The sequence below is a fragment of the Arachis ipaensis genome, chromosome B8 (assembly GCF_059453495.1).
Source record: "Arachis ipaensis isolate K30076 ecotype BB chromosome B8, ASM5945349v1, whole genome shotgun sequence".
NCBI lineage: Eukaryota > Viridiplantae > Streptophyta > Magnoliopsida > Fabales > Fabaceae > Arachis > Arachis ipaensis.
This window is the reverse complement of record NC_142443.1, coordinates 1,307,673-1,322,609: the sequence shown is the minus strand read 5'-3', so window position 1 is coordinate 1,322,609 and position 14,937 is coordinate 1,307,673. Positions and strand designations below refer to the sequence as shown.

Below are 14,937 nucleotides of genomic sequence, written 5' to 3'. Positions count from 1 at the left end.
ATTTTTTTGAATAATTTTGCATGTATATCATTTATCTTGGTTTAAACTTTAAACTTTCAACTTTAAAATGAATTAGTGTTGATATGATTTTTTTTTTTAATTCCAGTTAAGATATCTTATATTTATACATTTTTCATCCGTTCATAATATTTGTGAATTTTTTTTATTTAGTTACTAATTCAGTAGAAATAGAACATTTTTTTTATCAGAAACAACCAACTATTAATATAAAAATATGGAATGGTCTGATGGTTTGATTTGTAATCAAATTAAATTTATATTTATAATCAAACTTGATTTTTTATTTTTTTTAATAAAAAATTGTGCAGTCGTTCGGCTGTTTAATATGTTGATCGTTTCTTCAAAATCTCCAACCTACTTGCATGTAATTAATTTGTTAGCAGTCCATCCATATCTGTTTTATTTATTATTGTTTGATATTAAAGTTGTTTAGCTACCTCATCATGTACCAAATAACAATTATACATAATATGAAACCAAATGACACATTTGCATGTCCTTTTTGCAAGTTTAATATACAATAACAATAGTGAACTATCACATTAGAACAAATAGAAATGTACACTAGCTTGGAATAAGGTACATTAATATTTTAACAACTATATGCACCATTTTTATGTATATTATTTTTTAATTTTATATTTTTTTATTAAAAATAATTGATAAAATTAAATGATAAATATTTATTATTTATACCAGAGAAAAATAAATAAGTTTATTTTGACCTTAGAGAGTAGAGGATGAGCAGTTGCTCCTTAATAATTTGCATGCATATTATTCAAAGGGATCGGATGAAAGAGCTGCATCATTGTCTTTATTTTAGAAAGAGATGTTATTTGAAATTTAAACAAGTAGAAGTAAAGTGTTTATTCACTTTATTGACATCCAACACGTATAATAACAATTAAAAATAAAAATCCAAATTTTAAACTAAAAATAAGACTTGTTATTTGATTCCAGGTATACGTAAAATATACAATACTCAAATAATAATACATTTCTTTAATTTCAAGTAAAACCTAAAAATTTGCCAATGAGTTATGATACGTTACCTGTATCCTCGGTCGCCCGGAATACTCGGCACACAAATATCCGAGGCTGACGTCACGTTAAACAAGCTCGGAACAAATGCAGATAAGCTCGGTCTCACCTATTCAAATAAAAAGACACGTGCATCATAAAGCTCGGTCCCGTATCAGCCGTCCGAAAATCTCGGCACGTGATCAGGACCGAAACAGCATCACTCAACTGTAAAATAGGAAACGTGCTCAGCAGATTTATAGCACCATAACAGAATATCTTAACTAATCTATAAACTAGGACTCACCCACTAACGGGTAGAAACCAACTTCTATAAAACCTAGCTAATACACTTGGCTAGGCCTCAGGTTCCACTATCAGTCTTCATATTTACTTATTCACTCTCACTTAATTACTCTCTCTCTCTCTTTTCTGAGACTATTACTAACTTGAGCGTCGGAGTATCTTTTGCAGGTATTCCCGCCGCGGTGTTTGTCCATCGGCCGACGTGAAGCTCTTCCTCTCCGTCGACGACTCACTCGGAAGTGCTTAAGCTCGGCCTACCCAGTACAGGACGAATCACTTGGCGCCCACCGTGGGGCCGGGAGTACATCTAACCCCACTGTTTCCTTTGTTTAGTCTTTTACCTTATTTTGCAGGATCCCCGATCCTCGGACATGGCTGACAAGGAAAATCCACAACTTTCACAGGATGACCTCCTGGCTCAGATCGCTGAGCTTCAGGCGGAGGTACGAAGGATAGCCGAGTTCTCAACACAAAATAATGGAGAGAACTCCAAAGGCTCAGCTCAAAGTACGGCGGACCCTTTAAACATCGTCCCGCCAAAGGAAAAGCTCACCCTCGACAACCCCTTCTCCGAGGAGATCACAAATTACCAGATGCCAAAAAACTTCACGCTGCCCACCGCGCTGGAGCCGTACAAGGGGTTCGGCGACCCCCGAGCCCATGTAAAGAAGTTCCAATCGATGATGTTCTTCAACGGCCCGAACAATGAGCCCGTCCTCTGTCGAGCATTTCCCACTTACCTAGATGGTGCGGCGTTACTCTGGTTTTCTAAACTTTCTGCAGGTTCGATCTCCTCCTTTGAAGACCTCGCCAGATCATTTATTGATTACTTCGCTGCATCAAGAATATATGTACATGGCTCGGACTTTCTCGGCACCATCAAACAAGGTCAGCACGAGAGTCTGAAAGACTACATGACCAGATTCGCGGACGCCACTATGGAGATCCAAGACTTGGACCCGGCCGTCCACCTACATGCTCTCAAGGCCGGCCTCAGACCAGGCAAATTTCGGGAAACCATTGCCATAACAAAACCAAAGACGTTAGAGGAATTCCGAGAAAGGGCGGCTGGGCAAATGGAGATCGAAGAACTCCGAGAAGCCCAGAAATCAGACAAACAGCCACATCGGAGAGATGAGGAAAGGACTTTCAGATCGCCAGGTAACAGGGACACAAAGAAACCTCCTAAGCCCGCGTCAAAGTACAACACATACACCAGATTTAACACTAGAAGAGAGAACATCATCAGAGAGATCCTCAACGCCAGAATCATAAAACCACCAGCCCGAGCAGGGAACTACCAGGATCAACGATTCGTGGACAAGACAAAACATTGTGCCTTCCACCGAAAGTTCGGTCATACCACAGATGACTGCATCGTTGCGAAAGACCTCCTGGAAAGACTAGCACGCCAAGGTCTCCTGGACAAATACATTGAGACCCGGAAGGGCAGAGGAGGAAACTCGGACAGGGCAGAGCATAAGCAAGCGACAGTTGACGACAAAAAAGAGAGGACGACTCCTGATCCGCCAAGAGGAGTCATCAACCACATATCAGGAGGATTCGCAGGCGGAGGAGAAACAAGCTCGGCCAGGAAGCGGAGCTATAGAGCAATGCTGGCAATCGAAGGAACCATACAACCAAAGAAGGGCAAAGAACCAGACGTCACAATATCCTTCAACCAAACAGACTTCAAATCGGCAAGCCCTAACCTCGACGACCCCGTGGTAATTTCCATCCAGGTCGGAGAGCTGTTGGTAAGAAAAACATTGTTAGATCCAGGTAGTAGTGCTGACGTTTTATTTTACTCTACTTTTACAAAAATGAAATTATCAGAGAAATTGATACAACCCTCCTCTGGAGAGCTAATTGGGTTCTCCGGAGAGAGAGTCCCCATCATGGGGCATATATGGCTAAAGACCACAATGGGAGAGATCCCTATGTCAAAATCAATTGATATTCAATATCTAATAGTAAACTGTTACAGCCCTTATAATATTATACTTGGGAGACCCGCACTGAACATATTCAGGGCAGTGGTGTCCACATTACACCTGTGTGTCAAGTTTCCAGTGCAGGAAAACAAGATCGCTACGGTGTACGCCGACCATCAAGAAGCTCGGCAGTGTTACAACGCTGGTCTAAAACCAGTCCAAACAGAACAGGAAGCTCGGCCCCAGGTTCAAGCAATCCACACTACGGCCAACTCAGCAACACTAGCCGATCTAGACCCAAGGGAAGACCTCGGCGAAAGACCTCGGCCAATGGACGATCTTCAACAAATAACACTAACAGCAGATGACAAACAATGTACATATGTGGGAGAGGCATTAGAAGGAGCAGACCGAGCAAGACTCATTCACATACTGCGTCAGAACGCCGACCTTTTTGCATGGACACCAGATGACATGCCCGGAATCAACCCAGAAGTCATCTGCCACAAGCTAGCAATCGACAAAACAATCCTACCAGTTGCACAAAAGAAAAGGAACCTCGGAGAAGAGAAAAAACAAGCAGCACTCGAAGAAACCCAGAAGCTCCTCAATTCAGGTTTCATCAGAGAGATTCGCTTCACCACATGGTTGTCCAACGTGGTAATGGTAAGGAAGAGCTCAGGTAAATGGCGCATGTGCGTCGACTTTACAAATTTAAATAAAGCTTGCCCTAAAGATGCATATCCACTGCCTTGCATTGATAAATTAGTTGATAACGCCTCTGGTTATAAAGCTTTGAGTTTTATGGATGCATACTCTGGCTATAACCAGATTCTAATGCACCCAGAAGACCAAAGCAAAACAGCTTTTATAACAGAACACGGGAATTTTTGTTACAAGGTAATGCCCTTTGGCCTAAAGAATGCAGGTGCGACATATCAAAGGCTAATGGACAAAGTGTTCCAACAACAGATAGGCCGCAATATGGAGGTATACGTAGATGACATGGTAGCAAAAACACCTATGCAGAGGTCACACTGTGACGACCTAGTAGAAATCTTCAGACAACTCCGAGCATATAACATGAGACTCAATCCAGACAAATGTGCGTTCGGAGTACAAGGGGGGAAGTTCCTGGGATTCATGTTAACATCTCGAGGCATCGAGGCCAACCCAGAAAAGTGCAGGGCCGTGCTGAACATGGCAAGCCCAAAAACGGTAAAGGAAGTCCAGCAACTTGCAGGACGAATAGCTGCCCTGTCACGTTTCCTACCTGCAGTGGCAAACCGATCTTATCACTTTTTCCAGACATTCTCTAAAGGCAGGAAGTTCAACTGGACAGACGAATGCGAAAATGCTTTTACCGAACTTAAACAACACTTAACATCACCACCAATCCTCCAAAGACCAGAAACAGGTAACCCACTGTATTTATACCTATCAGTATCTAACCATGCTATAAGCTCGGTTTTAGTAACAGAAACAGGAAGAAAGCAAAGCCCAATATACTTCATCAGTAGGGTGCTACAACCAACAGAAACAAGGTACCCGAAGATAGAACAACTGGCGCTAGCACTAATCACCACAGCAAGAAGACTGCGGCACTATTTTCAGAGCCACACAATCATAGTGCGAACAGACCAACCGCTGAGGCAGATACTAACCAGACCCGAGCTCGCCGGCAGATTGATAAAGTGGTCGGTCGAGCTCTCCGAGTTCAACATCCAATACGAATCAAGGAAAACACTGAAGTCACAGGTGCTAGCCGACTTTATATCGGAGATGACTAAAGACACACATAATACAGAGGTTAGGTGGAGCATGCACGTAGACGGAGCGTCAAACAAAGAAGGCAGTGGGGCAGGGATACTACTAAAAGAAGGAGACAAAGTGGTGGCCGAACAGTCACTACAGTTCCGCTTCAACGCAAGCAACAATCAGGCAGAATATGAAGCCCTACTCGCTGGGCTAAAGCTCGCCCTACAACTACAAGTACCCCGAATAACAGCCTACTGCGACTCTTCCTTGGTGGTACATCAAATAAAGGGCGAATTTCAGGTAAAAGATCCTTTGTTAGAGAAATATTGGCTCATAACAAAGGATCTAATTTCAAAATTTAAAGAATTTAATATTATCCATGTAAACCGAGAACAAAATACCAGGGCCGATGTATTATCTAAGTTAGCCACAACACGGCAAGCCGAAAACACATCGGCACTGTCCCAACTAACACTTGACAAACCCAGTTTTGAGCAAGAAACAATTTTGAGTATTACACAGGTCCCAGATTGGCGAACACCTTTTATCGATTACATTAATACAGGCACCATTCCAAAAGGTGAGCCAAACTTGCCGCTCTTCAGAAGAAGAGCAAGCTTCTATACAACGCTCGGAAACGCCTTATATAGGCGCGGACATTCACAACCACTGCTCAAGTGCATCAGCAAAGAGGAAGCCGAGGAGGTTATGGCTGAAACGCATGAAGGAGTCTGTGGCAAGCATATCGGCGGCCGAGCATTAGCAGCAAAGATCTTGCGAACAGGATACTATTGGCCGACGATAAAATGGGACTGCATCACAAAAGTCAAAGCATGTGATAATTGTCAAAAGCATGCCACCCTCTCAGAGACCCCAGCCGAAGAGCTCCATACCATAGAGGTAAGCTGGCCTTTCGATAGGTGGGGATTGGATATCCTCGGACCCTTTCCGAAAGCGCCAGGCCAGGTAAAGTTCCTCTTAGTGTCAATTGATTATTTCTCCAAGTGGATAGAAGCACAACCACTAGCACACATAACAGCAGAAAAGGTGCGATCCTTTATATGGAAAAATATCATATGCAGATACGGTATCCCACGAGAGATAATCTCGGATAACGGGAGACAATTTACAGATCATAAGCTCGCCACCTTTCTGACAAATTTTAACATCAAACATCACTTCAGCTCAGTAGAGCACCCGCAAACTAACGGACAAGTTGAAGCAGCTAACAGAATTATTTTGCAGGGATTAAAGAAAAAACTCGGCGAAGCTAAAGGGGAGTGGGCCGACCTCATTCCAGAAATCCTATGGAGTTACAACACCAGCATCCAATCTGCCACAGGGGAAACCCCCTTCAAACTGGTATATGGTGCAGAAGCGCTCATTCCAGTAGAGGTCAGCGTCCCAACGTTAAGGACAGAGCTCTATAACCAACCAAACAATCAACAAGCTCGGTCAGCTGAGCTGGACCTCGTAGAAGAAGACAGAAACATCTCCGCCATAAAGCAGCGAGCCAGAAAACGATACCTAGAGCAAAGACACCACAAAAGAATAGTCCACAGGTCTTTCAACAATGGAGACCTTGTACTCAGACGAACAGAGGATGCACGGAAACCACCAGCACATGGCAAATTAGCGGCAAATTGGGAAGGTCCCTTCCGAGTTCTCCAAAACCTCGGAAAGGGGGCTTACAAACTAGAAACCCTTAGAGGAGAACAACTCCCAGGAACATGGAATGTCTCCTCTTTAAGAGAATATCAGTCATGACATAGCCTGTATAATAGCGAATGATGGTACTCTTTTTTCCCCCCGAAGGTTTTTTCCCAAAACGCAAGGGTTTTACTCGGAAAGGGTTTTAATGAGGCCAGACGCAACAAATCATTGTACCCACACAACTTAATGTGCAACCAAAACAGTTCTCATTTTGACAGTTAGCATACATTTCGATTAACACTTCAAAATTATCCGAGCATAATCCTCGGAACCCTACCATCACGATCCGAGCTTATTCCTCGGAAAACTTTCACCACAAAAACAAGTCAACGTTTTTTTTTTCCAATGAACAAACTAATCCGAGCTTCATCCTCGGAGGTTTACAAGCACATGCCGAGCATAAATACTCGGACAAGTACTAACATTTATCACGATGGTTTCTACCATACATTCCAACAAATAAAAGTTTCAAAGAAATCCGAGCTTCATACTCGGAAAGCAACATACGCATGCCGAGCATACTGCTCGGAAGAAGTACAAACGAACAATATCATCAAATCGCTTAAACAAATCCTAACGTGCTTCTATACAAGTTCTACACTAGAACATCTACTCTCATTTCCAAACAAGTTCACTTAAACAGAATGGGTTCGGCCATCTTCGATTTATATATACACGACTACTTCTAACACACAATCGTAAGTTTATCCAAAAATATCAAATTTCATAAGTCATCATCAAGCCGAGCTGTATGCTCGGAAAACAAAAAGTGTCACAACCAAGATTATATACTTGGTACCCAAAACATTTCCACCAAATATTCATAAACAAAGTTCAAGATAGACAGCCACAAAGTTCAAAAGAGGCTACACATATACAAAATAAACAAATACTAAAGGCCTAGTCTGCCTTATCGCCAATACTAGACTCCCCGCTACCATCTGAAGCAGCAGCACCATCACCCACAAGCTGCCCGTTCACAACCACTTTAGTTGCATCAAGCATATCCGCATCTGATCCAGGAAACAGCACCCGCACTTGAGAAACAGCGCACTCGAAGCCTTGTGCATACGACTCATAAACCTCAGTCTGCAAATCCTTCACCCTTGACCCCAAGCAATCATTGTCATCCTTAACAGTCTTCACCTCCTCTGCACAAGAAAGATGAAGACGCTTTTCATCAGCAAGCTCGGACTCTTTCAACTTCAGCGAGGAGGACAGTTCCATAATAGTCTTATCCTTTTTTTCCAAAGCCGAGGACAGCTCGGCAACATCCACAGCAGACTTGTGCTCTCTCTCAAAAACTAACTCTTGAGCACGACCAACAGCTACCATACGTGCACCAATGACCTAACACCAAAACAAAGAACATCAACAAAATATAACAAATGCACACTAAGACAAAATACAACCCTCACCTGCATAAAACGGCTCACTCCCACATGACCAACATCCTCGATCATCTTCATATCATCTGGGAAGCAACACAGCTCATCAGCCATGACAGAAAAAGGGTACAGTTTTCCCCACAACGAGCGACAATGAACATCTTCCGAATAGCCATGCAGTCTTTTTTGAGACTCATAGGCAGACTTCACTCGCTGAAGCTCCACAGAAGACTCCCCTTCCTTCAGGAAAGTCCCGGCAATCTTTTCTTTCGCGAAACCCCTCTTTCGTTTAGACTTAAGAGCAGCCTCGGACTGAATCACGAGGTCTCTATCAGCATTGGTAGCCGAGCTCCCCTTCTCAGCCTTCTTCCGCTGATTGAAGAATGACTTCAACCCAGCAGTAGTAATCGTAGGCACCTTTTCACCTGCACCAAAAAGCCAACAAGGTAAGAACAGACAAGGACAAAAACGACAAACTAATCAAAAAACAACTAATTTACCTAGATATCTCAGAACCGCCTCTCTATCAGAATCCCATTTTAACAATTCGGACACAGATAGCAAACCCTTCGGACCCAACTCTTCAAACAGAAACTCCATCACAAGTTGATCATCAACCGACCTATCATCCACGTCTAACGCTTGCACGGGCTCGGAACACCAAGATAAAGGGAACTTCTCAACAAGAAACTCATTTAGATAAAAAGGAAACTCCTCAGGTACACTCCTCACTTTAACATACATAGTTTTAAAGTCCTTAAAAGAAGACTTATAAAGGCCAAAAATAGTGCGACGGGGGAACTACTCAGATTAATCCAGAGACCTCGGTTAACCCCTTTAGCTTGAAACAAGGAGAAGAACAACCGAAGAGAGGGCGGCTGCTCAAGGAATTCCATCAACACCTCAAAAGCCCTAACAAACCCCCAGGAGTTTGGGTGAAGTTGACTCGGAGCACAATTCAACCAATAAAGAACACCACATTCAAAGTCAGTAAAAGGAACCCTAACCCCCAATTCAGTAAAAAGGCAGCTGTACATATAAAAGTAAGCCCAATCATCACGAGAATGAAAAACCCAGTCATCAACACCACAGGGAAGTATCTCTATCATTATATCACTACCACTCCTAACCCAAACATTCGAACCCAGCATATCAACAGACTCTTTATCGCTAAACTGAGACACATACTCCTTAACCCTAGAATCAACCCAACCATATAAACCCCCCTCACCTTCATTAGACACTGTACCTTCCATAAGAACAGGGAGCAGAAAATGAAAACTAAGAGAAGTAGGGAGAGGCAGCAAGAAAATGAATCAACACTCACCTTTCTTACTCATCTTCTCCGAAAAACGCAGAAGCACCAAACACAAACGAAAAATATTAGGGAAGGGGAGCACGTTTATTACATAATGAAAGGCAGTTACATATGAAACGTCTCCCTATGATCTACACCCTTAGAAAGCCCACGATCAATACTCAGCAAATCAAACGGTCAGGGGCTCCTCGAAACTTACAAATGCAATCAAATCAATCATTCATTACCGCACGAAGAACAACGCAGGCAATAAATGCTACAAACCATTTCAAAACACCAATGCGCCAAAACTAAGACAAGCTCGGGGGCTGAGAGGAGCACACATAAAAGCGACCGAGGATTTGGCCATCCGAAGTATACAAAGCTCGCCTTAGTCTTGTCCAAACCAAGGCAAGCTTGGGGGCTATGATACGTTACCTGTATCCTCGGTCGCCCGGAATACTCGGCACACAAATATCCGAGGCTGACGTCACGTTAAACAAGCTCGGAACAAATGCAGATAAGCTCGGTCTCACCTATTCAAATAAAAAGACACGTGCATCATAAAGCTCGGTCCCGTATCAGCCGTCCGAAAATCTCGGCACGTGATCAGGACCGAAACAGCATCACTCAACTGTAAAATAGGAAACGTGCTCAGCAGATTTATAGCACCATAACAGAATATCTTAACTAATCTATAAACTAGGACTCACCCACTAACGGGTAGAAACCAACTTCTATAAAACCTAGCTAATACACTTGGCTAGGCCTCAGGTTCCACTATCATTCTTCATATTTACTTATTCACTCTCACTTAATTACTCTCTCTCTCTCTTTTCTGAGACTATTACTAACTTGAGCGTCGGAGTATCTTTTGCAGGTATTCCCGCCGCGGTGTTTGTCCATCGGCCGACGTGAAGCTCTTCCTCTCCGTCGACGACTCACTCGGAAGTGCTTAAGCTCGGCCTACCCAGTACAGGACGAATCAAGTTATAACTCAAATAACATAATCTTCTTATATAAGTTGGTTTTTTTGCGACTAAAACCCCAAAGTGGTTCCTGAGATTGGGCGAGTTACCCATAATCGTCCTTGACTTTCAAAATTTCCTAACAGTATCCCTCACATCCAACTCCGGAACCATAGTTGTCCTGCGACCCTTTCTGGCGCACAGTCAGCAAACGGAGTAATGATCTGACACCTCCCATGCCATGCTGGAGCCAGCAACGGCTAACTAACGTGGCAAATCTTAATTTTCTACCCAATGTGGTCATGGTCTTATTAAAACCCTAAAAGCTAAGAATGATTATTATATGTAGTATCTCTTCTTCCCTTCTCCTTCGTCCCATAATTATGGTCCACTATTGTGATTTAATGGAGATTCCATTGATGCTCTAAAGCGATGTTTGGAGGTGAAAGGCAAGCCAATGGGAGCTCGATACGGTCAACAAGCAATGGATACAGGGCAAAGACCCAAAATCGTAGCAGGGCTACGCGTGTACCAGAATGGTGTGGTTGCGGCTGCCGACCTGTGCTTTGATGGTCTGGGATAAATTCCAACCCAAATAAGCCCTTTTTTGGGTGCCCAAATTATAATATTAGCTGTAATTGTTGGTTTTTTCTGATTTTTCATTCGTTCCCCAACTTCTAATTTAGTTATTGAAACATTCGTTGATTGTAGACAATTTGTAAAAGATGGTGTGGTTTGTTTGTTTGGGCAGATGTTGGGCAAGAGGCTGTACCTGCTGTTGCAGAAAGTGTTAACTACAATGATGACCAGAAGATGACAGTAGGTTGGAGGCTGGAAAAACTAGAATCTGATGTTAGGAGTCAAAAGTTTATGATCAAATTATTGTTTCTAGTTGTTTCTGTAATACTGTTGTTCTTACTAGTGGTATTTTACAAACTTTGAACTCAATGTTGAGTAATGATGCGATTGAGATCGTATGTGTAATATTTGCATGAATGAAAAAAAGTTGCTCAACATCTAACTGTGTTAGCCAACCTTTTGGAGATACTAACTGTTTTTGTACTACTAAAGGTAATCTGGATATATAGCAATAGCAAAATATATTAATCATTTTAAATCAACAAAGTCATGAGTCATAAGTTTTGACTGTCTTACAAAGCCATAAACAAGGTGCTGCTAACAAAATAAACATAACCATATGTCTGGTAACAAAGTAGTCATAAACACAAAGTGAACCTAACCGAACAAGCATGTTATACAAAATTACTTGCAAATTGTCTTATACAAAATAACTCCCAACACAACAAGCATGTTATACAAAAGTCTTCAATTTTTTTTCTAGGTGCCTTGAATCCCGGTGTGGGAATGAACTTGACGATACTGCCAAGTCTTGCAGCTGTTCCGGAGCTAGCACCTTGCATGGGATTAATTGGTGCATGGGTAGAAGTTGGCGAGTTAGATGATTTGCTCTTTCGTGGCAGCTTATCCGGTCTTGACTTAGTGATGGTACATACTTCAGCAGCCTACAAGAATTATAGTATATCAGAAGATGCGCTTATAATTACATAACACTAAACAGTTTACAAGTTGTCATTAGATGAAAAGTAAATTGATTACCTGCTGTGATTCCTCTGATTCAGAGTAAATTGGTTGAGAAAGCTCAACTTCAACTGGTTGGACATTAGTGTTTGTTGAGTCAGCTGGAGCATCTTTACCAACAAAGTTGTCATCAGCAGTATTCGGATCAGGTTCAGCATTGGGGTCAGGTTTAGCAACATTTGGGCCATGTTCAACAACATTAGCTTCAGCTCCACCTGTATTTTTAGCAGCAGCAACATCTGCTAATTTCTTCTCTTTACAACCCCTCTTTATATGGCCTTTCTCTCCACAGTAGCTGCATGTGAATGGTGCAAGCTGCCTCTTTAGGTTTGTGTTGTCCTTGGTGGAAGTGGGTTTGGATTTCTTGTGGCCACCTTTAGCTTCATCTGTGTCCATCCGCCTTTTTTGTTGTAACTTACCTGGCCCCTTTTAATCTTTGGAGGTTGGGGCTTAAGAGATTCTGAAACCTCCCAGAAGGTCTGCCCAGGAATTGGATTGATATGATGCTGATACGTCTCCCTATAGGATTCCATAGTAACTAGTTTATGGTAAAAATTTTCTGGATTTTTGTTCACTCTAGCTAGTGCAGCACAGGCATACACACAGGGTATTCCTACATTCAAAATAGCAATGAATCAAGTTAGTACTTAGTGTATGGTAGTAATGTATGAATAAATGTTACTTTCCACATAATAAAATCAACCTGTCAGCATCCAAAATTGACACGTGCAAAGGTGCTTTCCTAGATCAACAACATGGTTGGTTGGGTAACTATGTACCTCAAATTTTTCATAACCAGTATCACCTGTCCATATTGGGTGCTAATGTTTTGACTCTTTTCTCACTTTCTCCAAACGACTGTGAATTACAGGCGGCAACTTACCCACATGATTAGCTAATTTAACCTTGTTCTTCGCTATTGTTCTCATGACAAACATTCTCACACCTTCAAGTAAAGTAATGATTGGCTTGGCCCTGGCCTCTTTAATTTTTGAGTTGAATACCTCACACGCATTATTACATATGCTATCCAATTTAGGCCTGTGACTGAATTGACTCCTGGTCCAATGTTCTCCTCCCACTGTGATAGATATGCCCATGCATCCTGGTTGATGCGCTTGATCTTGTCCATATTGTCTCTGAACTCTTGATACGTGGTGACTCGTGCATACTCCCACAACAAAGATCTTAGTTGTAAATCCTTCCATTGTTTGTTAAAATTCCTCCACAAGTACCAAACACAAAAGCAGTGATGAACCTGTGGCATCATCTCTTCCATTGCCGACAACAAATCCTGGGTACAAAACCATATACCATATCAGCATAATAGTCCTTAACACTCATTCACGCTCACCATAATAGTCCCTGACTTTTGATAATTTACACATAATAGTCCCTGATTTTGATAAACGATACTCATATAGGTCCATCATATCTGTCGTTCCTTATCCTAAGTATTAAAATTCAACATAGACATGAATAACAATTCATACATTTCCCTAATGAATAAACAGCATAGATGTTCAACACATGGAAGAGATAACAATGCATACAATTTTCAGCTCTACTCATGAATAACAATGCACCTTTTTCTTACATACTCATGAATAAAAAAATACCTTCTGCATGTCAGATATAAAGCACCACCCATGTTGCCTATAGTCTCCAAGGTCTTGGTGTAGCAACTCAAGAAACCACTTCCAATTCTCCTTGTTTTCTACGCCAACAATTACCCACGCTATGATGTAGATACGGTGATTAGCATCTTGCCCCACTGCCGACAGAATTTTTTCACCAAATTGAGTTTTCAGGAAAGCACTGTCCAGCCCAACCAATGGTCGGCATCCGGATTTGAAACCATTCTTGCATCCATTCAAGCACACATACATTTTCTCAAACACTGGATCAGATTGAGGTTGGTGAGTGCAACAAATTTCAACTGTTGATCCAGGATTAGTCTTAAGAAGTGTAAGACCATAATTTCGCAGCATTTTGTATTGTTCCTTTTCATCCCCGAACACCACATTTCTTGCATCAAAGAGGGCCCTTGATATTGAGTTCTTGTTCAAAGACAAGTCAAACCTTGACTTGAAATAAGTGGCAGCATCACAATGCTTGAAATTTGGGTACTTCCTAACCTTCTTGACTAGTTTGCTCGCCACCCAATTTCTGTTAGCTGCCCTGTTCTTATCCTCCCTTGGGCATGTATGATCATTAACGAAGGTCTTTATTTGCCAACAAGTATCTTCATGATTCCTTGATGCATACACCACCCGTGGACATCCTTTCACTTTACAAGTAGCCCTCATCCTCACATTGTCATTCTTCTTGAACCTAATCTGTCTACCCTCTTAGATTGTGAACTCCCCAACAGCCTCCTTAAAGTCCCATTTTGTGTTGAATTTCATGCCAACTTCAAGTTGCAATTCTCCAAACCTTATACCTTCTCTAAACACAGGACAAACATCTTCGGACTCCTCATCTATCCCCTTATCCTCTGAATTCGGGGGAATCTTCATTTCTTTAGAATGCCATGAATTTGCCCCGTCTGAGTCAGCCCCTGAATCATATGCATTATATGCATCATCCCCTGTTCCTCCCACAAAGCATAGGTCCACATCCCCATCTGAGACCTCCTCAACAAATGCGTCATCCTCAACAGTAACTTGCTTTTTATCCTTAGCAAACGCAGCAGCAGGAGCATGTTTAAATCTGATGTCTTTTTTAACAGTCTTAGCCTTACAAACATCATTATCATAATCATCATCATCAGAAGAACTATCTTCGATTCTTGGCTTATACAAACTATCTTCGTCACTATCATATGAATCAGAGGATAGTGCATCACCTCCCTCCTGTCGTGCTTGCATCACTGCCTTTCCCTTAGCAGCACTCCTCGTACAAGGCCTAAAATTATGGGTGGTTGTTGGTGT

The 14,937-nt window shown here is 42.0% G+C and overlaps 2 protein-coding genes across 2 annotated transcripts; one reads left to right on the top strand and one right to left on the bottom strand.

Annotated features, from left to right (window-relative positions):
• Window positions 1-1,718: 1,718 nt before the first annotated feature.
• Window positions 1,719-6,806, top strand: LOC148546972 (uncharacterized). Its single transcript, XM_088496837.1, has 2 exons — window positions 1,719-3,947; window positions 4,113-6,806. Exons 1-2 carry the CDS (start codon window positions 1,719-1,721, stop codon window positions 6,804-6,806), a joined length of 4,923 nt encoding a protein of 1,640 aa, XP_088352963.1.
• A 6,138-nt stretch (window positions 6,807-12,944) lies between these two features.
• Window positions 12,945-14,313, bottom strand: LOC148546971 (uncharacterized). The gene is made up of 3 exons (XM_088496836.1): window positions 13,624-14,313; window positions 13,498-13,503; window positions 12,945-13,298 (listed from the first exon to the last, which is right to left on the bottom strand). The coding sequence occupies exons 1-3, from the start codon at window positions 14,311-14,313 to the stop codon at window positions 12,945-12,947; spliced, it is 1,050 nt and encodes a 349-aa protein (XP_088352962.1).
• Between the last annotated feature and the right edge of the window lie 624 nt (window positions 14,314-14,937).